At 33.6% G+C, this 24,161-nt stretch overlaps 9 protein-coding genes across 9 annotated transcripts; 3 read left to right on the top strand and 6 right to left on the bottom strand.

Annotated features, from left to right (window-relative positions):
* Nucleotides 1–85: 85 nt before the first annotated feature.
* Nucleotides 86–1,105, top strand: BUB3 (Bub3p; the record flags this gene model as incomplete). Its single annotated transcript, XM_015608920.1, has 1 exon — nt 86–1,105. One exon carries the CDS (start codon nt 86–88, stop codon nt 1,103–1,105), a length of 1,020 nt encoding a protein of 339 aa, XP_015470321.1.
* A 106-nt stretch (nt 1,106–1,211) lies between these two features.
* Nucleotides 1,212–2,723, top strand: RMS1 (ribosomal lysine N-methyltransferase; the record flags this gene model as incomplete). The annotated part of the gene is made up of 1 exon (XM_015608919.1): nt 1,212–2,723. The coding sequence occupies one exon, from the start codon at nt 1,212–1,214 to the stop codon at nt 2,721–2,723; it is 1,512 nt and encodes a 503-aa protein (XP_015470320.1).
* A 152-nt stretch (nt 2,724–2,875) lies between these two features.
* Nucleotides 2,876–5,692, bottom strand: AC631_00088 (uncharacterized protein; the record flags this gene model as incomplete). Its single annotated transcript, XM_015608918.1, has 1 exon — nt 2,876–5,692. The coding sequence occupies one exon, from the start codon at nt 5,690–5,692 to the stop codon at nt 2,876–2,878; it is 2,817 nt and encodes a 938-aa protein (XP_015470319.1).
* A 1,125-nt stretch (nt 5,693–6,817) lies between these two features.
* On the bottom strand, nt 6,818–7,102 carry AC631_00087 (mitochondrial 37S ribosomal protein mS37; the record flags this gene model as incomplete). The annotated part of the gene is made up of 1 exon (XM_015608917.1): nt 6,818–7,102. The coding sequence occupies one exon, from the start codon at nt 7,100–7,102 to the stop codon at nt 6,818–6,820; it is 285 nt and encodes a 94-aa protein (XP_015470318.1).
* Nucleotides 7,103–7,212: 110 nt separating this feature from the next.
* Nucleotides 7,213–8,568, bottom strand: AC631_00086 (uncharacterized protein; the record flags this gene model as incomplete). The annotated part of the gene is made up of 1 exon (XM_015608916.1): nt 7,213–8,568. One exon carries the CDS (start codon nt 8,566–8,568, stop codon nt 7,213–7,215), a length of 1,356 nt encoding a protein of 451 aa, XP_015470317.1.
* Nucleotides 8,569–9,029: 461 nt separating this feature from the next.
* Nucleotides 9,030–9,908, bottom strand: PCL1 (Pcl1p; the record flags this gene model as incomplete). Its single annotated transcript, XM_015608915.1, has 1 exon — nt 9,030–9,908. One exon carries the CDS (start codon nt 9,906–9,908, stop codon nt 9,030–9,032), a length of 879 nt encoding a protein of 292 aa, XP_015470316.1.
* A 2,191-nt stretch (nt 9,909–12,099) lies between these two features.
* Nucleotides 12,100–15,234, bottom strand: AC631_00084 (uncharacterized protein; the record flags this gene model as incomplete). Its single annotated transcript, XM_015608914.1, has 1 exon — nt 12,100–15,234. One exon carries the CDS (start codon nt 15,232–15,234, stop codon nt 12,100–12,102), a length of 3,135 nt encoding a protein of 1,044 aa, XP_015470315.1.
* A 305-nt stretch (nt 15,235–15,539) lies between these two features.
* On the bottom strand, nt 15,540–19,067 carry ZCF13 (Zcf13p; the record flags this gene model as incomplete). Its single annotated transcript, XM_015608913.1, has 1 exon — nt 15,540–19,067. One exon carries the CDS (start codon nt 19,065–19,067, stop codon nt 15,540–15,542), a length of 3,528 nt encoding a protein of 1,175 aa, XP_015470314.1.
* Nucleotides 19,068–20,220: 1,153 nt separating this feature from the next.
* Nucleotides 20,221–24,111, top strand: YBL053 (Ybl053p; the record flags this gene model as incomplete). The annotated part of the gene is made up of 1 exon (XM_015608912.1): nt 20,221–24,111. The coding sequence occupies one exon, from the start codon at nt 20,221–20,223 to the stop codon at nt 24,109–24,111; it is 3,891 nt and encodes a 1,296-aa protein (XP_015470313.1).
* Between the last annotated feature and the right edge of the window lie 50 nt (nt 24,112–24,161).

Below are 24,161 nucleotides of genomic sequence, written 5' to 3'. Positions count from 1 at the left end.
TGTCGTTCGGTGATGTCGCGTATTGCGATGCTTTATTTTGAATAGATCTATATAAATATTCAAGACGAATATAATAACAAGACTAATGGCGTCTTTAATATCATTACAAACACCTTTATACCTAGATATTATATCCGATATCAAATTTTCACCTAAACAAAATCATCTTTTAGTATCATCATGGGATAGTAGGTTGTTGCTTTACGATTGTTCAGACGTTACCCAATCATCAATGGTAACAGAATTTCAATCTAATATTCCAATATTGAGTATTGCTTATGGATTAGGCAACTCTACGTATGTTGGAGGATTAGATGGGACTGTTAGGCAAATTGACTACGAAAATTTGAAAATAGGTAACGAAAATATTGGTGACAAGACTGAATCTGTTCTGGGTATTAATAATTTGAAAAGTATTGAAAACCAACCGCATATACTAGTAGCAAGTGGTTTTGATGGCAGATTGCAGTTTATCGACTCACGGAAAAGAACACCCATTTTATCACGAAAATTGTCAAATAAAATATTTTGTACTGATACAACAAGTGAGTATTTAACAATAGGAATGTCTGAAAGAAGAATTGAGATTTATGATCACAGAAATTGGAATCAACCTTACCAGGTACGCGAAAGCGGATTAAAATATCAAATAAAAGACCTTAAGAACTTCCCTACAGGAGATGGATTTGCTATATCCAGCATTGATGGACGCGTTGCTATGGAGTACTTCGATCCCTCAGAGGAAGCTCAATCTAAAAAGTTTGCATTCAAATGTCATAGATTTAGTGATAAACAATCTCGAACAGATTTGGTTTATCCCATAAATTCTATGGTATTCAACAAAGGAAACAATACACTTTTCACAGCTGGATCTGATGGATACCTTTGTTTATGGAACTGGCAAAAACGTAAAAGGATAAAGCAATTTTCGAAATTCGAAGATGATCATGCTAACACCCAGAGTATAGTCAAAACTGATATTAGTTTTGACAATAAATTAATTGGTATTGCTACTAGTGATGACAGTTTTAAAAATATGAAATCGTTATCTCTGAGTTCTGATAATAACAAAGCAAGCAAAATCTATATAAAAACTTTAACTTGATTCTTCATAGTTGGAATAAATATGTAAATAGTAGTGATTAGTTAGAGATGCGAAATAAAAAAAAAATATCTTCACAACTCAATATTATTTCATGGGAACTACAAGCATGCTTTCTTTTGACGAAATAACTAATAAGTTTCTAAAATGGCTTTCTGAGGAAAATGTATCCATTTCGCCAAAATTGGCAGTAAAAGATTTAAGGAAAGACAACCAAGGAAGAGGAATGGTTGCAATTGAAGATATTGAAGAAGATGAAGAACTTTTCTGTATTCCTAGAGAAACGATAATTAATATTGAAAATTGCAGCTTGACAAAGGAAAACCCAAAAGCCTTAGATGGTTTATTAAATTTAAATCAATGGGAGTCTTTAATAATTTCATTGTTATATGAATTGAAAGTTAAAGGTGAAGAGAGCAGATGGTGTGATTACTTCAACACCTTACCAATAAAAGACACGCAAAATTACCAATTTAACCAGCTCATGTTTTGGTCACAAGAACAATTAAACGAGCTCTCACCCTCTTTGATTATTGATAGAATTGGTAAGGATGAAGCTGAAAATATGTTCAATAAATTGTTCCCAAAAGTTGTTAAAGATTTGAATATTCCAGAATTATTTGATGTTACTATTGATGAATATCATAAGGTTGCATCTTTAATTATGTCATATTCTTTTGATGTGGAGAGGCCCGACTCTGATCAGTTGGAAGATGAAGAAGAAGAAGAGGAAGAAGAAGAGGGTAATGGAGCTGACGGTACAATATTAAATGACGGATATTATAAGTCTATGGTTCCTCTAGCAGATATTTTAAACGCTGATACTAAACTACACAATGCAAGCTTGATATATACTTCAGGAGTGTTAGTTATGAAAAGTATAAAATCAATTAAGAAGGGCGAACAAATTTATAATACTTATTCTGATCATCCAAACAGCGAAATTTTGAGGAGGTATGGATACGTTGAAGTAAACGGTTCTAAGTTTGATTTTGGTGAGATACCATTAAATACTATAAAGGAATACTTTATTAATACTGTTGGATTACCTCCTTCGCTCATAGATGACACCTTTGAGGTATTAGATAAGCTTGCAGAGGACGATGAGGAAGAAAACTTTGCCAAAGTTGTGCTTGATTCTTATGACTGTTTCAATGATTATGAAATCATTTTAGAATTGATATTTGTTATTCAAATATTGTCAATTATTGGTCTTATTTACAAAACAGATTTCTCAGACTTGGAAGATCATGAAAATAAGTATTCATTAATTTCGAGAATTTCCAAAAAGTGTTATCAATTAATAGAATCAAAAAAATTAACCAAATACTTTTTAGAAAATTATGAGAATATTGTGAAGTCAAGAATTCAGGAATACATCTATAAAATAGATCACAATTCACAAACCGGAACGATCACAACTAGAGGAGAGATGGCAAAAATAGTATTGCAATCAGAGTATGACTCTTTAAACAATTGTTTGGATTTTGATAAAGTCTTCAACGCAGAGGAAGGCTCATATAAATTTATAGATGATGGGAAGTTAATAAGAAATATCACTAAAAAAAGGATGATGGAAGCGGACGCTAATCCCAATATAAAAAAAAGCAAGTTAAAGTAGAAATTATCATGTATTATTGTTATGATTAGACTAAAATATAATATAGAAACTATTAACCTAGGCTAAAAGTATTATTGAAGGTGAACTGAATGAAATGTATACTAACAAAATGTTAAGAAATAAACGTCCAAGAAAAATAAAAATAAATGTTATCATATTCCTTGTCTAAAGGAATCTTCGTGATTTTTATATGTAATTGGATTGTTGTAGATTGTTGAAGTTGATGCAGATGAAAAACTAGAAGGTTGATAAGACTTTGATTTTGTAGATTTTAGGTCTACTTCTGGAGAACACCCATAAGGCTTAACAGTTAGTGGCCTAGGTCTTGAGACCAGAAAGCTATTACTGTCTGGAGTTTTACCACCAAAGGATTTAACATGAAGCAGATTTTTTATCTTATCGATCAGATGATCCCAGATATGATACTTCGATGCGCTATTATGTGTCTTATTATCGGCGTGTTGCTTATTAATTTTCTTGGGATGGGATGGTTGAGCAAAATTCCAGTTATTTCTGGATGCCCATAGGGCCTTAATTTCAGGATCTATTGAATCATGAACAAAATATTTCTTATATATCAAATCCCCCTCACGGAAAGTGTAATCGTTCTTTCGTATTCTCAAGTTAGAGTAATGTTGCTGTTGTTGAAAAGACAAAACAGATTGAGTCGTCGAATAAATCATAGAATCCGTATTTTCTAATTCATCCCGAAGCATATAGCCATTCTGCTCCCTAACAAACGAATATTTAAATGGAAATCCTTCATGGGCTTTCTCAAGTTGCATCTTTTGTAATTGCTTTTCACTTCGTATTCTATAATATGGGTCTTCCTCTTCTATTTCATTTTCAGTCTCTTCAATCTTATTGTCTTGAACCGGGTCGGAATAATCATATTTATCGGACATGACACATTCAGACTCATTTAATAACAAAGGCATTGGGTTAACAACAGGATGATATTCAAACTGAGTATTAAACTCGTCAACACTATTATACGGTTTGTTTCCTACACATTTTTCATACCGAGCTTTATCACGACTTTTTCTGAAGATAGAAAGAATCGTAATAACAAGACAGTAGAATAAGTGAATAATGAAAACAATTGCCACAAATACGTGAATTGACAACTGGACAAAGGCAACATACGTCCTAGTAGATTCACTAAGGTTCAATTGTCTAATATAAGGGATACATAAGATAGTTACCAAAAATCTTGCAACTGGTAGCATCCATCTGGAAGTTGTCCATGTCATCTTCACGAAGTAAGGCTGCAATACAAGTAGTAAAGCCAAACCAATGAACTCAATGACTATCAATAACGAGACTTGTACAGTCCCATATGATTGTAAACATCCAATAATCAACAGTTTAAAGAAAAGCATAGCTAAGTCAATTATAACAAAGTATACCTTGTCTGGATGATATTTGCAATAACAAAATCCCCATATTAAAATCGATTTCATCGATGTGTACAAGTGAGAAACTTTTTTATTAATAGAAACCCTCCAGTTATTGACAGTTATGAGATAGTTGAATATGAAGAAAAGAGCCAAACCTATCCACAAGACTATTAAAATTGAACCGACAACCATACTTCCTATAGGCATATTGATATAGTTTCCGGAGTTTTTCACAACTTCTGTGGAGTTAGAAGCAAAATTTTGAGTGGTATAATTTAAATTATTCGCAGAAAAACCATTAGAGTTTGATCCCACATCATCAGAAGAATTTTCAATCATAAAATATAAATCTGGTGAAAAAATTTTATCATATGGAACTGAAGGGCTAAATATGTTACCCCGTAAGTTAGATTCTTTAGCAAAGTATTTATATTTTCCACCTACAGCACCAGCATTGTAAAGCATGAATGAAGTTAAGACTAAAAATGGAAAACCAAACATTGTAAAAAAATTCTTGAGAACTTGACCTAGAATATGGTAAAAGTTCTTTTTCATAGTAAATTCGTAGTCTAAATGATTTGAACCTGAATTTGGATATTTTTCAAAGGTTTTGGCACTGCGAGTTTTCTTAATCCTATTATAGAACCAACTAAATGATTTTCGTAAGATCAAGAATAGCTGATGCGCAACAATAACTATAAGGGTCCAGGCAACAAATGCAATAATGAAATTTGGCCAGCATTCGTAATAGGAGAGATCATTACTATACGTTGCTAAGTTTTTTAAACCATCTAAATTCAAAGTGACATAAATATTATCCAGTTCAGTTCGTCTAGATATTCCGTTTCCAATAAATGCAAACCCCATTAAAGCACACCAACGTATTTGGCCAATCAAAGGTTGATAGAAACCAGGATATTGCAAATCTAGCCCTCCAATAAATAGTGCAAATTGTAGATAAGTTATGATTTCTTCTACTGTTGCATCTAGTTGTTTCAATAAATTTTCATTACATATTGTAGACGCCACAAATAGAAATGGATTTGATGACTCTTGATATGATGAATAAATTACGGTAAAAAAATTTATCAAACCTGTAACCACTAACAAAATTGGGACCCCTAAAGAAAGTGTGGCCTTCACACTATTTGAATGTTCTGGAGTAACATATATTCTATTGCAACCAATTAGCTCTGACGAATCATCATTTGCAAAAACATAAAAATTAACAGTGTAGCTACCTAACCTAAGATAATGATCACTAATATCAACCTGGTAATACATTATAATCGAATCATTGGCATATAGTGGACACTGTACTAAACTACCCGTGGAATTATCAAAAAAAGTTTCAATTGTTTTATTCGAGATAGCCAAAGAATACGTTTCTTCATTTCCTGAATGAGAAGCGGCTTTATTCAAGTCTATACTTGCCATGGACCCTGGATGAACCATACGATTATTCTCAATCTCCGCGATGCTTCTTGTACTTGAAATGTAGTCCTCTGTATGCTTCACTGCTAACATATCGCAAAACCTTACATCTTCATTGACAAAGGTTTTACCCATGAATTTTATATCGACATGGAATGTGGTGTATTTATTTGTTGTAGTATTGACATCACTAATGATAATTCCGTCGTTGGAATTTGTATGTGAATCATATACTTTAGAATTGATAAAAAATTTCAATATTTCTGCATCTTCATCTAATGCTACATCAATAACAAAGGGTGCAAGCTTAAACTCATGGTTATTTACCCCAGAACATTGATACGTAGTTACAAGAGCACCTTGAGCGAATGTTATTACAAATACTATTAGAATCAATAGTCGTGTAAAAGCTACCACCATTGCAATGACTCACTAAGTGGTATAATGATACTATAATACTTGGAAACCCTGACTGTATGAACTTTTCATATAATATCTTGACAAGGGTTAGAAAAGTTAGTGACAATGAAAAATGTGCAATATTAAGCCAAATAGCCTAAACATTCACCTCTCGATAATAGGACTTAATATATTTCAGCCTTCGATACAACTAAGTTAGAAGAAAAAATTAGATAAAATGGTTATGACGTGAACCGCAGCAGGCAAATATCTAAAATCTTTTTTTTTTTTTGAGAAAATGTTGTACTGAGGTAATCAAAAAAGCAGATTTTATTTATTGGGAACTAGTCTTCAGTTAGCATGGATTGTCACTCTTTCAACTACTTATCCTCTTTCGATCTTGGATAAGCCGGTTATTTAGCTATATTAGGATCTGCTAGTTTGTGAGTATTATTGTTTTTTATAAAATATGCGGATTTAGCTCAGTTGGGAGAGCGTCAGACTGAAGTCAACTTCAGTCCAGTTAATCTGAAGGTCCTGTGTTCGATCCACAGAATTCGCATTCTTTTTTTTTATTCATTTATTAAAAGAAATATATTATTTAAGCTTTCACTTCCATCAATTAGCTCAACAATATAATCAATAAAAAGTTCTTTGAATTACGTGAAGAAACAACTTTATTTACTCCAGTATTTGTAGAAACCGATCAGTTTGCCAACGTTTTAAGAATTTGTCTTTTCTCTGATACCTAAAAACTACAATAAAGTATAGAAACTATCATAATATGTTTATTAAGTTGACAACAAATACCCAGTTTTACTATATACAGATGCAGTTTTATCTCAAAGTGATACTTTAGTTTTAATCATTGACCTTTCCTCTCAATTTAGGGTACAATCTGGCCGAATGGTAATTAATAGATGATATTGTTTCCTTCTTAGGTTTAAAAGTTTCCATACAATTTTTTAAATCGTGCTCAAACGTTGAACACTGTAACGAACCCTCTCCATTAGCTGCCCAGCAATTTAATAAAGATGACATAAGAACGAAACACTCGTTGGTAGATTTTGACACTGTTGGTCTTCTAATTTTCAACCTAGGTAAGGGAGGTAATTTCTTATTGGTTTGTAATTTTTTGTATGCCATTCTACTAAGAAACGATCCAGACGTTAAATTTATCTAGTTTTAATTTAAGAGAAGCCTATGTAATAGCTAATTAAATCAGACAAACTTGAGTGAATTTTGAAAAATTATCATTATTTTGATGCGCGCACACCTCTGTTGATATAAGATTCCAACATCATCTTGTTCACTATGAAGCTATGCTTGTGATTATTATAGTTCTTAGATCTCGGAGAAACCGAATTATATAAGGAATAATCTTTCCAATAAATTCTTTTGAACGGAATATTTGAAGAAACGTCATGAATCAAAGCATCAATATGGTAGTATGGCTGACGCTGTCTAATGTTAGAAATGCAGGAAGGAATCAATTTATTCATAATAGTAGATTTTATTGTAGATTTCAAGTGCTTCATAAAATTCTTCATATCATTTGTACCATGATACTTCATTCTGATCAAAGTATCAATTTGATCTTCTAAATTGATTAAAAATAGCTTGAACAAATGATTAGATAAGTTCTTCACTTGTCTTCTGGAATTCAATAATGCAGAATAGTTTGGAAAAGCATTGAACTGCTTTAGGTTGTAGTTAATAACCAATAAAGACGATGCATTTAGGTGATTTGGTTTTAGGATTTCACATAATTTAAATTGGTTTGTCTTAATTTCCTGATTGCCAAATAATAAAATTTTGGAACCATTTTTAGTAATATGGGATTTAATTTGACTCTGCAAAAAGCTCCGTAATTGGAAGATCTCATTTTCGAAGTCATCATATAACTCTTGAGAGATATTAGGTAATAAATTATACTGATTCACATTTTCGTAGTGAATTGTAAACTCAGGAACTTCGTTTTCATAAATAATGTCCAAGAATTTATTGAAGTTGTCATCAATTTCATTTCGAATTGGTCTTTTGTTCAAATATTTTGGATCGATATTAACAGAATCCTTCTCTTGTTCTAAAAAATTCAAGTCCCGCTTATGAATAGGTATTTTTTTTCTGTACATTTGCAAGTCTTCGATAAACTCTTTAGGATAACAAACGTCAGTTAATTTATTTTTGCCTGTACGTAAAGGTAATCCACTTATACTTCTATCAAACCCAACAACGTTGTAAGGTTGATTCAATAAATTTTCTTTATAATAAAAAGCTGAAGGAGATAACGAAAGATTTGTAATTTCTTCCCTTCTCAAAGACTTAAATTTAGAATTTATTCCATTGAACTCTTGTATCAAATTGTTAATCAAATCATCATAATTTCTTAAATACTTCTTATAATATTTCAACTGAACGGATTTGTCCTCATCCAATTTCCGAAGATCTTTATAAATTTTCTCTAAGTTGACACTCGATAAATCAAATAAGTCAACCTCATTAGGCAAGCTTCTAATGATCTTTTTCCGATCTAAATAATGCTCTGAAGGAAAGGAGAATTGCTTTCCTTGGTCTAAATTTCTTTGAATCTCTAAATCATCTACTGACATATATGCAACTGTTTCGTATGCTTCTTGAACTTGTGAACTAGCGGGCCCCATATGTCTCTTCTTTTTTAATGCCCGGATGGTAGATGAAAAGCATCGTTTTTGATTCCGTATCATCATTTTCTACCGTATCACTAACTTAAATGAGCTGAATATTAATATCCGCTTGAGTCAAAAGTGATTAGATGAAGATTATCTTATATTTGTTGTAATGAATAGTCTAGAATACACGTCCCTAGTCTTGTCAGCTTATCAATTCCCTAGAACTATGTGGCAAGCGTTAGTACTCTCGTAGACAGGAAATGTCGATCGCAATCCGCGACATCTAAATCTACGTTCTACGACATAATTAGATATTATAATATGCCAAAGCCATTTATTAAAACCGAACCCAAAAAATTTAATTAAGAAATAAAGTGAATCTAACAAGAGTTAGATAGATGGAGAAGTAAAAATCTATGTGTCTAATAATTAGTTGTTGAATTTAATTCTTGAAGCATTCTATTCAATTTGCGTTCTTCGCTTAATGCAGTGAATTCAATCATAGGATCAACCTTGTTCTCGTATAGTATATGATTGTGACATGGGGAATGTGACTTTGAAGTAGGAGAAGATTCTATTGAAGAATCGACCGAAGATGCTGTAGAAATAGAAGATGTAGAACGTTGTCTGTAGTGAAGACTCAAAGTTGAACTGTTAGACGAAGATCTAGCCATTCGAGGTGTTTGTTGTTGTTGTTGTTGTTGTTGTTGTTGTTGTTGTTGCAATTGTCTTTGTTGTTGTTGTTTTTGTAAAAATTTCCTCATCTTGGCTGATTTGATTAAGTCTTCCTTAATTGGATTTAAGAATTTTGCCAAATGGGCAATCATCTCTTCGTTAGAAACTTTCAAATCCCAGTTGAGTAAAAACAACAATTGTCTTTCCATCAAGTTGATGTCCTTAACGTTGAAGAGTCCATCGGTGTATTTAGCCCAATGTATGTTCTTTGGAGAAGAGTCATTATGGAATTTTGAAGACAAAATCAAGCATGAAAGCAAAATTCTGTGTCTAGTGCATGGTAAACCGTGAGCATTTTTTGGTAATTTAGTTTTCAATTTATTCAAATATACCAAAGTAGCCATCAAGGTTCCGGTATAGACATTGGTGTATCTAACCAATTTAGTGATGAATGTCATCAATGATGGTAATGCTTTATCTTTTGAACTGGAGTTTGATGGTGACTGTAATTTAGAGTCTTCACAAGGTAACACTTGCAATGTAGTTACCACTAACTTGTGTATCATGTCTTGAGAGACTGGAGAATTGAGGAAGATATTCAATGCCTTTAAATCAATTGAACTCATTTTTGTAGCCTTTGAATAGTTAATGTGATAATAGACTTACAAATGCTCTTCTGCAAAATACAGGGTATGCTTTATATTTATATCGAAGTTCATCAAATTTATTCAACTTTGATAAACACCTAACGTAAACTTAAAGGTACATATCGCGTATGACATACTGGCGGTGTTAAAGGGATATTATGCATCGATAATACTGTTTTAAAACAATATACCATTTATAGAATAATATTAAGCTTTTCTGTGCTATAAAACGATTGAGAAGGTTCCATCCGCAGTAAGAATCGCGTATGAAACTAGATTCGTGTCTCAAGTTTAACGCGCTTATCGTGTTTACTACTAACAACCGAGTCCATTCTAACTCCTTTTGGCACGTAAATATGGGGTGTTCTGGACCACAAAGCGTGTATCTCTGCTTTCTATATTTCGTGTTTTAAATAATTATAATTCTACTATTATTTTTCTTTCCCAGCCACTTTTCTTAATCAGGACTAATTGAACCCGACTAGAATTTATACTATGTAAATGTTTTATTGTCTAAGATGCGTTGATAAAATGTTGCACATTAATTAACCAAAAGAGTTTAATTGTCAGTTTGTAATGTACTTTGCAATGCACTTATTTTATTAATTTACGTATTTCGTTTTTCCTATTTGTATCACAGGACTACAGCAAAGTTTGAAAATATGCAATACAGAACGAGTAGTATACTAGAGAGATAATTTGTACTGGAATGCAAGGGGACACAATTGGTATTGCGTTTAAAGGTAAGAGATTAAGCCTAATTTTATGAGGTCACTTAAATATTTTTACGTGTCATATTAACTTAAATTCTATTAGTTGGCTGATCTACACAAATTATGCTATATTGTTAGTTTTTTATGTTTTAGTGTGTAGTTGTTACATAGATCAAGCAATAAGCAATAATCTTGAGCATGTTTTATATTTGCTCATACCGTTTATCCGCATGTATTTGGATCAGGAAAGATGTCATGATTACATTATATTTAGCTGAGCTGAACCCAGTGTGAGTTATGTCTACTGACTGATATCCACCATCAGACTTCAGAGTACTATAGTCTTTACAACTCATCGGCATAAAAACTTACCACGCATTTATCGTCAGGCTCAACATATATTCTAGTTCTTTATAACTATGGCTTTGGACTATGCGATGCCCAGAAGGCCACTTGCAGCCGCCTGATACATCGTCACTTTAGTAATTAGGGACTATTTCATTCTCGGCATCAATTTTTCTGAGGACTAGCATCAAGATCATCATCATGGCCTTCATATTCTTCGTGTTGCCATCTGGGTGGTGGTAATATTACTTTGCCATCCTACCCTAACTAAACGTGACTTATTAGTTTCGCTCAATATAATAGGTTGTGTGTCAGTATAGTTAGCTATAACGCTTACAGCATCAATAAAAACAAAACCACCTTTTTCATATTTATTCAATTTACACTTATTCTTTTGTTAGTATGAAGGATATAGCATGTACAACTGTATTATCTATTCTTTGGTGTTTTAAAACGTCTCAAATAAATTAACTCTACTACTATTTTATCCAGCCATTTTCTTAGATAGGACTAATTGAGCTCCTGTATTAATTTTTTACATTATGTAAAAGATGGATAGTAAACACTCAGTAACTACTGTAATGACGTAGATGTGTCGAAGTTACCTTCCTCAACAGAAGTACCAAACCTAATTTGATATAGAATGAGGTGGCATAAATATTTTTACATGTCTACCCTAGTACTGAACGAATCTACAACAAAAGTCTATGATATTGATTGTTTATTAATTAAAGTTTACAATATATAATACGTAGTTGTATATTGCTATTATCTTGTTAGTATGAAAGTCATAAATATATCAGTCATAAATTGATTAATTAGATAAATGTCAGAAATTTGGGTATACTGGGTCTATCATGCTTTTGAGTACTCAGACTGGTGCACAGCGTTTTGTCGTCATTTAATTTATCTTATCAATGATCATTATATTGTGGTTACATACATTATTAATGAATAAAGAATAAAGTATAAAATAGAACGACTAAAAACTTTTTGTCCGATCATTTATATACTCGCAGACAAAATATTTTTGCCCGGGTAACCGAATCTGGATATACTAAGAACATTAGGGTTGCAGATACTGAAGTCTTACAGGTACTTTTATTTGCTATTTAATAATTGCCATCAAATATCTGATCTAAATGTATATCCCTTAAGAGCTCAAATTGGTTCTCGTTAAATTCGTTGCTACTGAATGGAGTTCTTGAGTTATAACTTCCGGGTGTTTGCAATGGCTGCAATTCCAGACCTTGGTTACCTAAATTATTATTGTTCTCAGGGTTGGAATTAGCTTCATTCTTCATTGAGGCCATCTGCATCCAGAGATTATCAATTTCGTTATTGTTAATAAACTCCATGTCTTCGAAATTCAATGAATTCAGCGATGCAACAGACATACCGGGGGTCAATGGATTAAGTTCATTGACTTGCACATTGTCAACCGATTCTCTCTCGTCATTATTCATATCCTTAACTGGTATGTCGCTTCCGGTTTGATTATTTTGCAGTTCATACTTCTCTTCATTAATGTTGTTTTCTTTCTTCGCTATTCTAGTTTTATGAAGTCTTTTCAATGACTCTTCACACATTCTTGATAATTCATCTACTTGGTCGACACTAAACTCAATAATATCCTGATTGTATTCTTTTGCTAGAAATTCATCTAAGTCAGAGAACTCTAACAAAAAGCGATAGGCCTTGGTTACTTTCCATGCATAGTAGTACCTTTTACTTAAATTGGTCATAGCAATCATGAATGTATCTATCAATTTTTGAATAAATTTCGCTAATTTGCTAAGCTTCAAATGTTTCTCCTGGTAATAGTAATCACTACTCATTTTCAATTCATGATTCACATCTCTTGACATTTTATGTAGTTGGAATTTTAATCTTATTAAGATGGCCAAATTAATTTGCGAAGATTTGTGAATAATTTGTTCCAAACTTGGATTCAAAATTAAATCAGCGCCTTCTCCAAAGTTAATATGGTTATTTTCAACCAACTGAAAAATTCCTTCGACGAATTCATTAAGCACGACTGTATAGATTTTCCTCAAATAAAAGAATGATAAATTGGTTTGCTTTCGTTTTTCATAATACAAAAAAAAATGATAAAAGACAATCATATTAAAATTCGTTAAGTTGACATAATTCTTGCACTTCATAATCTTGATAAATGGATATTGAAAATTGTCATCTTTAAAAGGTATAAAAAACTGACTTAAAGATCCGTAGTGTAGATGGATAAACTTTTCAAATTCACTCATTAGCATTGTCAATTCTTCCATTTTAATTGATTGCTTAACAGATAATGTAAGGTCTAAAATAGTCTTTAATTTTTCATAAAATTTGCTAAAATAAGCAAACGTACTTAAAACATTCTTTTCCAACTCAACATTAAGGATGTTTTCATTTCCAGGTTTATAGTATGGTAGTTTAGTATCCACATATTTGTCATCAATGCACAATGGATTACCATAACAATACGCTTGGACAAAATCTCCCAATGCTAAAAAGAGCCAAATCTTACGTCCAATGTTGTTGACTTTGTCATCATTGCATACTTCTGGGAAATTATCAGGTTCTCTATTTAGGCCCATAGAATAAGCCATTTGAATCAACATTCCCGTATAAATCTGTGAGTCACCTCCATCAGCACCATCTCCGTCTTCAGGTGAAAACATATGGTATAATCTCATTAGTAATGCACATTGCAACACTGCCAAGTTCGTTTTACGCAATAGCTCAAACTGATCTAGACATAATTGTGCCATATGTATAACATCAATGTTTATAGGGTTTGACAAAAGATACTTTAGCTCTTGTGCTTTAGATGATGGATCATTCGTCTTGAGATTATTTTCATTAACACCATTCCTATTTGAAAAAAAAGACAAGTATGTAAAACGAATAATAATTAGCAATATTCCGATGTTTGCTAAATCCAATCTCTTTTCAATATTTAATTCGCTGATTTTGGAATCATTGGAGCCCTCTGGTCCTAATATTCGAGACATTTCTGATTTAAAATCAGTTTCATCAATAAATGGAACAAAGGGATAAACTGTAAGAAAAAATTTATTAATAAGGATCCAAATTACCCTTTGTTTAGGTAAAACAACTTTAATTTTGTCAATTAACTTTAATTCTTGATCTATCTTACCTTCGAATACTGTTAAACCCAAAGAAATTGCGTTTTTATTCATGTTTATTTTTCGTTGTTTCTCATCTTTATACCGTTGCTCCTTTTCATTTTGATTCTCCTTATCATCTAAAATATTATTATAAAGTCTTATATCATTGTATCCATCTCTATCTAATGCCTTTTCTCGAAATTCCTTTTCCTGTTCAGATTCTAAATTACTTCGAGATTCTAAATCTGGCTGGCTAATTTTACATGTCTGATCTTTTTGTATGCCACATTTTCCTTGGTTTATTTTTTCTGAGTTCCAGTCAAGAACTTTTTGTCCTGAATGATCAATTAATTTCTTCTCTTTAGCATACTTCCATAATAGACGCAACACAACATCCTTACTCATGAGAGATATCCACGCAAAAGGACCAAAATTCATTCTTCTCGATGATTTCATTATTAATGGTGTATATCCTTCATAGAAATTAATTGTCTCTTCTGATGATCCAAAAGGATTAATCCCCACATATGTTAAATTGGCGTTCGAATAATCGTAGACTTGTTCCGATCTAATGTTACTTTCTGTAGAAACAGATCTAGGCGTGGTTGATGTTGAAGTAGGCCAGGTTAAGGGAGGTAATTGTATTGGATTAGTTTGGTCCCGCAAACTTGTTGAAGTTCGTGATAAGGGAATATTACTAATACTATTATTGAATAAATATGGATCAGGAGGAGGGCTTATCTTAGAATTTTGTTGTGATAAACTAGACACAGTTATTGATGCTTCGATCTGTCGGATTTTATCCTTTAGCATCTCCAATTCTGTATGAACAGTCGGCTCCGGATTTTGAGACCCCTGTCGTTTAATTGCTTCTGCATTCATATCAAACTTACCCTTCTTAACTCCATTAGAACTTTGAACAGTGAACGGAGGCAATTCACCAATATGCTGGTTTTCATTATTAAAAAATGCATTATATTCACACAATCCGGGGACATTGTATTTGACGCATGATGAGCATGGTTGTCCTCTATCACACTTCACTTTCCTTTTCTTGCAATAATTGCAAGACAACGTAATTCTATTTCTCTTCTTCGAATGTTCCGGCGGCATTACATACGATATAGTTACACCTAATTTTCAACCCTATGCTCCAGATAAAATTATATCAAACCAGTACGGAGTATCAAGGCGGAGTATCTTAACTTATTACAATATCAGGTTTATTATCCACTAGCAGTTACAATAAATGAATTGTAATTAACTTTTATATTTTTATTTTTATTATCTCCGAAAAGCGATACGCACATAAATAAATAGTTTACATAAATGTACATGTATCTAAATATCGTTAAGTTACAAAATTACACAATTTTAAATTTTCATAATTCATTAGTAAACCTCAGCTAGATTCATCACTAGATTTGATCTACATCTGCATAAATTTCGAATAATTTCATGAGATCTTCATTTTGCATATTCGGATTATCAAACCCAGGAATTGCATTCATCATGCCTATTGCTGAAGTACCAGTGTCCACCGGAGATGATTGAACTGTTGAGGAAGGGTTTTGGGTACTGTGCGTCAAATCACTATAATCTGAATCAAGGCTCTTCGTCTGACTCATATAATTCATAGGAGTTGGATAAGTTCTAAGAGAATCTGGACTAAATGAAGAATCTCTGCGTTTAAGAATTTTCTCCTGCTCGTCTTTTGCAAGTTTAAACTCCTCACATAACTTACATAAATGTTGTAGCTCAGCGGTCGAGCAGAATTCTATCATATTCGTACCATCATGATAAAATTGCGCATGTTTCATAGATCTTTCGAAAAAAACGTCCGGATTTTCCATACATTGTTTTAAAACAAAGTATGTCATGACATAAAGTCTGTAAGAATTAATGTAGTTTTTGCTTAGCTTTCTGAAATTGCCAACGTATAACTCAGCCTCAACAAGAACCATTTTGAACAATGTATCAGTGACCTCTAATTTCAAACTAATATCTATGTTGTATCCCTCGGTCTTGAGTCTAGTTGTCAAAACCTTTTTATGATGCATTAATCTTACGAAATACGACGTCAAAAACGCATGAGTTCTAATCATACAATTCTCATTATTGGCTGTCACAATATAATCAAAATTACGTCCAAAAACAGTCACAGAATTATCAACAACGTAAGACATGATATAGTTCAATTGAACGACACTCTTAATGTAAATCTTGAATAATTCCAACCCTGCACCGATTGGCGAAGTGCTTGACTTTGTGTGTTCATTTTCATAAAACATAGCAATCTTATAGTACATGCAAGATAAATTAGTTCTTAATTGAATAAACGTAATATACTTTATAACCTTTAAGAAAGCTTCTTCGTGTTCTAAGCTAGAAATGCTATTGTCTATCGGTGATTGTAAGTTGACCGAAGGTTTAGCTGTTTGACAGATATAATCTTTAAAAAAATCCTTCCCAAAAAAATTGAAGAATAGCTTTTCTAATTTATTTGTTTCTCCCAAAATATCGATAACCTTAGGTTTGACTTGTACATTTGATATCAAGTTGCTGAGGCTTCTATATGACTCGCAGATGAGTTTAATATTGAATAAAGTGTCTTTTACTTTCCCAGTTTTACTATCGAAATTAGGATATTGAACATCACTTATATCTAAATTGTGCACATTCAAAACAGTTCCTGAATGGATAGCATTCATTGCATCAAGAGACACTAGGTAATGCCATAGAGCCCTCCAAGATTTAGTTAACAGTGCATTGTTGTTAATATTTTCATGGGCAACATATTTAGTGGGGTCTCTATTAAGACCAATCGCAAAGGCATGTTTCATGATAGTTCCAAAAAGAATTTGAGAGTCTGTCCCACCAAGTCCGAGACAATCGTCTGGAGTCACCAGTCTATAGAAATACAAAAGAGTCAAACATTGTATTATCTTAAACGAACTCTTTTGAGAAGTTTGTTCTTCTGGAATACAAAGATTGACAACATCAATATATTCTTTAGGGCTTATTCTCTGCATATCTTCAATCATACTTTTTTCATCCTCATTTAACCCATTATTTGTTTCATCGTTATGAATCAAACTCATATATCCCAATCTGATAACTAATAATGCAACTCCAAAAATAACAAAATCGTTCTGGCCCTTTATTTCAAATTTTTCATAGCGTTCATCGGCTCTCAATGTGGGGAACTTTTCAGGCAAGACATGATTTATATCAAAAATTAAAGAATGTTCATCAACAATCGGAATAAATGGGTAGACATACTTAAAAAATCTGCAGAAAAGCATAAACATATTCTTTTTTTTTGGTAATATCCCAAGTATAGCTTCACCAGTTAGCTCAAAATACTCTTGTTTTGCCTTACTACCTTGATATAACGATTTCAATCCAGGTAATATGCGAAGTTTCCTGGGTCGCTTCGATTCATCGTCTGAGTTATTTGAGCTTGTATCTCTCACTTTAATTTTAGTGACTATAAGCCCGTCTTCAACCACCACGTCCGACTCGTCGGCACCTTCTTCATCACCTTCTTCCTCTTCATTTTCTTCCGAATCTTGTACATCTTTATTTTTTTCTGTAGCATTGTCCTCGGTTTCTGTAGTATTGTCTTTAGTTTCATTAGCATAGCTTTTGTTGGCACTTTCCGGTTTATTAGATTGAAGACCATCGTTCTTTGTAGGTCTTGGATTATCTTGTAGTGAGTCCGAATTAATCGAAGTAGGGGTATCAACTTTTGCTTTAACTCCATCATTCTTCTTAGTAGTAGATGACTTTGGATTACGGACTTTTCTCTTTTGACGCTTCATTGACTTGGACTCTATAAATTGCGACATGCTGCCGGACTTAAATAGTGTAATGGCATAGTTTCTTATAAATTTCAAAAACGGATCACTCTTGGTCAACCCAATATAAGATAATGGACCTTGTTGCTGTAAGAGAGATCCTTCAACCAGAAAAGAAAAACTAGCATTAGAAAATACATCAATTCTATCATTTGGGTTAATTTGTAATGTTGAATTAGGGCCAATAGAAATTGAAACTAGACTTTCATCCAGACTGGGTCTACAACTAGTAGCACTGTTAGGTGTACTAAAATTGCCACTATGGAAGGGTAACGAGGGTGGTCCTCCATTATTTTGAAAGAGCTGATTAGGTACATTAAAATTTGGCATTGGGCGATCCATCAGATTTGGCCTAGGAAACTGTCGCAGAGATGGTTGTTGTGGTTGTTGCGACTGAGCCTGCTGTTGTTGTTGTAGCTGAGGTGCTATTGGTTGTTGTTGTTGTTGCTGTTGCTGTTGTTGTTGTTGTTGCTGTTGCTGTTGCTGTTGCTGTTGCTGTTGCTGTTGCTGTTGTGGTAATATTCCTTGATGAATAGGACTAGCGTGGTTCTGAGTGAATGCTTGCGATCCCTGTAGGGAATGATGCTGTTGATGAACAGACTGCCGCACCTGGAGCTGACCATGTGTATTAGACTGATTTTGGAGTTTTTGATGCGGATTAGTTAGTTGCTGATGGTTCAAAGAAGGAGCAGGTCCCACAGCATACATTCGATCCGGTGCATTAGGCGCATTACCAGAAGCACCATACGACTGCATTGCTGGGATAAATCCTTCACTATTTGGTTTGGTATTGGATCCATATTGTAGTGGATTTTGTATGTTGTTACCAGGAAATGGGTACCCAACTTGTGTTGGCTCACCCGGGGAATTTGCTTTTATAGGTCCGGTAATCCCCCCATAATTCATAATGTTACTATCAGTAGGGCTCACTTCAGCCTTATCTGACTCATAGAAGCAAAGGTGAGCAATCGATTTCTTTTTACATGATCCACAAATTGGTTTCACTCTATCACACTTTGATTTCCGCTTTCTACAAACTGAGCATGATGCCGGTATCCTCTGTCGCTTCTTATAAGGAAATTCCATATTACAGTTCAATATCCAATCCTATCAACGAGTTCAATACCTTCCTGTTTCTCTTACGATAACTATATCTGACCAAAGCATATACGTCCTGAGAACTATTAAACGCTTTACTACCCTATGGCTGGCCTATATTAGATAATAATAAGAATTCATCTACCGCTTACCTAATCTATTAGGTAATTCTAAGCGTAGAGCTGCCTCCTGTTTTTTCAATATGCCCTGCAAAGACAGCCCAAATGAATATGAACTAGCCCCAATTCAGTTTTTATGGGCTCTTGATGTGATGTTATAAGAGAGATGTTTTGTTTGATGAGCGGCATTCAGCTTGAGAGATATATTTGCAAATTTAAATAATATACAGGAGTTTACTTCAAGTCAATAGTAAGAGAGGTCGAAGCATAAAGGCCGAATGATCTAAACACAGTTCATATGAGATGTAGAAGAAGTTGAAGTTTAAGTTAGGCGCTAACGTTTTATGTATTTAGGGTACTATGAAATGTACTATAAAATGTCCTTGTGTTGGTTTCTTTGTTTATAAATGTGGTGGTTTTTGTCGTATACGTATACCTTGCAGAGATGGATTGTGTAGAATTAACAATTAAAGTATATATGGCATATAGTACAAGCAAAAAAATTAAATAATTGCATTGTATGAGTCTTCGATTTAGTGGGGTATGGTTCAGCAAATATGACACGCGAGCGAGACGAGTGCGTGCGCTCATTGATTTCAACATTAAGCTATTAACCGGCAGATTCCTGGAACTCAGCTACATAGATTGCATAAGCTACCAAAAGTGGAATGAAGTGGAATGATGGATAAGGGCGGCATTGGAGTTGATTCTTTAAAATAGCAGCGGATGCGAATTTCACTAATGAACACCAAGACTAATAAAATTAACCATAAGCCCTAGAAGTCATTCGTTCACTACGTAACTATATTCAACACACACGGCCTGTGGGTGCAATGCATCTGTTTCGGTATATATAAAGGGTAACATAGATTTTTGCAATTATTTGTAACATGTTCTTAGTCAGCAATTGACAGGAAATGCGACAGGAAGATGCACGCGTTAATTTTATCAACAGAATAAGCTGATACTAGATGGATCTAAATGAGAAGGAAGTGCAACTTGAAATAAAAATAGTGCCCAAGATGAGTAGGTCTGGGTCGGAAGAGGAAATGTTATCTTCTGATGAGGGTGTGGGAGAATTGGGAGACTTCATTGTGTCTGATGAGGAGCAAAGTCATGAAGCACCTCAAGATGAGGACGCAGAGGTACAGAATGATAGATTACTACAAATGACGAGCACTTTGAAACCAAACGAATCTCAAACGCAGAAGCTCTTAAGAGCGCATATATCTGTATTGGTATCAGCTTTAGGGGGGCCGGATCATACGTCGCCAATATCCCCACCACCATATAAGCTAGGACAAGACGCGTTAGCATGCTTGAAAGATATCAAAAGATGGATAAAATCTGTAGACGAAAAAAAGAATAATTTCGATGTGGCATTAGCATGTGCTGATTCTGGACTTGTGGTTAATGATTTGCTTGTAATATTATGCCAATGGGACAGCCAGCAAAATTCAAAGAAGCCAATGAAGAATGCTAGAACCATGGAAAAGATTATGCTCTCATGTTTGGAACTATTGGTGTTGCTTACGTGGCCTACATATTTGATTTCTGAACTGTCTGAAAACCAGAAGCTTAATTTTGCTAGTGTTCGGAAAAGTCAAATTGTTTACAAAAAACATATCTTAGCATATAATAAGGGCCAAACTCTCAAGGCAGTTATTAGGCTTGTGTTACCAACTATTGCCAAGCATAGATTAGATAGAGATCCAAGAGATAACGCTATATTGAGGTTGGTCCTATTTTTTATAAGAAATGTTTTGAATATTGAACCTGCAAACACTTCTATATCTACAAAATCAAGAAAGCATGTCACCAATTTGGATAATCTCCCTTCTAATGTTAATTATGACGATATTTCTATGAATGCTGTTTTATCATGCTTTAAAAAAAATAAAGTCTTAATGTTCTTACTTACTCTTTCAGGCTCTTTGGGTACTGATTTTGATAGAGAAACATTTGGACAGCCGTGTCTTGAATGTATTTATTTGATCTTTAAAGGTATCAAAACGCAAGATATTTTAAATCCGCAGCAAAGCTCAAAACAGCAACAACGTTACCAACAACAGCAACAAGAACAATCACAACAAGAACAAACGCCAATTCAGTCTGTCACAACTGCATCAGGATTACAATTGCAGGACTTATTGAGCGAGGAATCAAAGAGGAAAAAGTTTCAAACTCAAAATATTTCCACAAGACATGGTAGGTTTGGTTCCCTTCTATCTATCCAAGGAAATAATACATCTTATGTGATATCAGGTCAAGAAGCATTACTAGATACCGATCTGTCACTCGCAAAATTGGATAAGTCAAAAAAATGGAATAATCGTTCTCACTTCAAGTATGATTCTGATGATTATGTTAAAGCTACGGCAGAATTCTTGAATGGCTCGTCAGTTTTGATATTGAAAGAATTCATTGAGCAATTCCTCACTGGAGGGTGCTTTAACACTTTAATTGAATGTATAGGGTGGTTATTATCTGGAACTCATGACTTGAATTACGTTGATGATTATGAAAAAGCGTGCTATTTCTTAACAGTGGCTTGGTTTTTGAATTATAAAAGAGAAAGGAACAAGCTTCTCAATTCGCAGGAATCTATCAACATTCATGAGGATGAGGATGGACTTGATTATGGATCGGTGAGTGCTGGATTGAGTGAAGTTAATTTCATTCTAATAATCTCTTATTTTAGAGAATCGTTTGAAGCTAAAAATTGGAACTCGCTTCATGTCGCCATGCTTTGTTTCAGGGAATTGTTGTTAATTTCATACTCTATATTCTCAAAATTTTCTAACAGAGAGCTTCAAAGCCAAACAGAAACTGATGAACAAGAAGAAGTAGACAAGGAACTAGCGGAGGGTATAATTAGAAAATTATTTTCGTTTAATGACTTCTTGAATATTGTTATTCAAATTCCTCAGACAGCTTCCAAGCATTCACCTGAATATTTAAGTGTTTGCATTTCAGTCGTCCATATAATTTTGAAGTCGTTTGAAAGCTTTGCAAATGAAAATATCAAACTTTATATTCAGACAAAGCGTAAGCGAACTAAACAAAATAAGAAAAGTATAAATAATCTTGACAAAGCAACTGAAGAATCCCTCAGAGATATAATTGAGGGCTCCGATGATGAACTTGAGAATGAAAGGGTTAAAGAGGTTTCAAGAGAAAGAAGGCTTGATTTCAAGGCCACAGAAGTTAGGTTTTTTCAAACTTCTATTGTGTCCACTTATGTTGAATATTTATCACGATACGAAGAATTGACTCATGAAGAAATCAAAAGGTGTTTATCATATTTTCACAGACTATTTGTTATTAGAAAGGATTTCACAGGATTATATCGAATAGATTTTATGCATATCTTACAAAGATTACGAAACCATTTACCAAGAGGTTCTAGTACGAGAGATCATGTTGATGAATTTATTTATTATTTCATGAAAAAATTCAAGAGTGCCTTTGAACGCTTTCCAAATCCAATTGAAATATTGTTTCCCAGATTTGAGGATATGGAATATAAAATATACCTAGCCACTGGTGATCTTTATTTAAAGCCTGAAAAGAACAACAAACGATCATCCGTCAAGATAGCTAAGGATATAGAGTTCATTCGGGACAATTTTACTCTTGACGAAAAATTCAAAATTCTTGTTACTGCCTTATATCTTCAAGAAAAGGAATCCTTAGTTACGTGGGTAATCCAAGAGCTTTCAAAAATTACAACTAATCGTCTTATGGACTTATCTTCAGAACAAGCCGAATCAAATTCCAATGAGATTGTTCAACTATATCCATTAGAGGAACATCGTCGCTTATTAATTAATAATCCTTATATTAGATTATTATTGACATTAATTGGGTTTGAAGTTCCGTTCATAATGGAAGAGCCTTGTGAACTTCGTAATAGTGTAAAAACTCTGAAACTAGTTGAATGCTTAGATGCAATGAGAATGTGGTCGAGCAAACAGCCTTTGACTTTTGATGATGGCAAAGATGCTATGTTCTTCTTAAGAACTAAAGAAGGTTATGATTATGAACGTGATGATGACTACGATGGTGATCATTATGATGAAAATGACCATTCCATTGCTTTTGAAACTGGCGCTAATCCAGATAGTGATAGGCGTAATTCAAATGAGCTCGATGAATTAGATAAATTGGAAGCGGCATTAGAAGGAAAGTCTAATGCAGCTACCGATTTACCTAGAGGTGTTGCAAGAATCAAAAATAAGAGAACGAAAAAGGACTTGCGTAAAAGATCAAGTGAAAAGGCTAAATCTCATAAGAAGCACAGTTCACGTCGCCCTCCTAGATCATTCAAGGTTGTATCGGATAATGAAGAAGAAAAAGAAGAAAAGACAAAATCTGCAGAATTCGTTCATGGTTCTGACGACGAGTCAGATTGTGAAAAGGAAAATGAATTTTTTAATAGAGAAGAGAGGCTAAGACGCTTGCTTGAGGAATCGGGTGGAATAGTTAATCCAAAACAATTAGCTGAGTTTAAGTTAGCGTGGGCCAAACTTGAATCCAGCAATGGTTCTAATACCGCAATATCCGTATCAAAAGCCATTGAAGATACTTCATTTGTCGAACCAACACCACAAATACAAGATATCCAAGATACTCCCGCATTGGGAGCAACCATAGAATCAAATTCTGACATTGATTCATCTTCTGCTTCAGAACCAGAACTAGATGGTAGTGATGAAGAAGGCGTATCATTTATAGAGAATGACAAAACCAGTGTGAGTTCATTTACTCCAGATTTTCATAATGAAACTAATCTGAAGAAAAGAAATAGCATACTTCAAGATAGTGATAACGAAAGCGAAATGGTGGATAGTGCTATTAGAGTAGGTAATCCACGAAAGAAACGAGTAGTAATTAGTGATGACGAAGAATAATATCTTTATTTTAACTACTCTAGACATATATATACAAGTTAATAAATTAT

Source organism: Debaryomyces fabryi (assembly GCF_001447935.2).
Source record: "Debaryomyces fabryi strain CBS 789 chromosome Unknown contig00001, whole genome shotgun sequence".
NCBI classification, from domain to species: Eukaryota; Fungi; Ascomycota; class Pichiomycetes; order Serinales; family Debaryomycetaceae; genus Debaryomyces; species Debaryomyces fabryi.
This window is presented reverse-complemented; position numbering and strand designations above follow the sequence as displayed.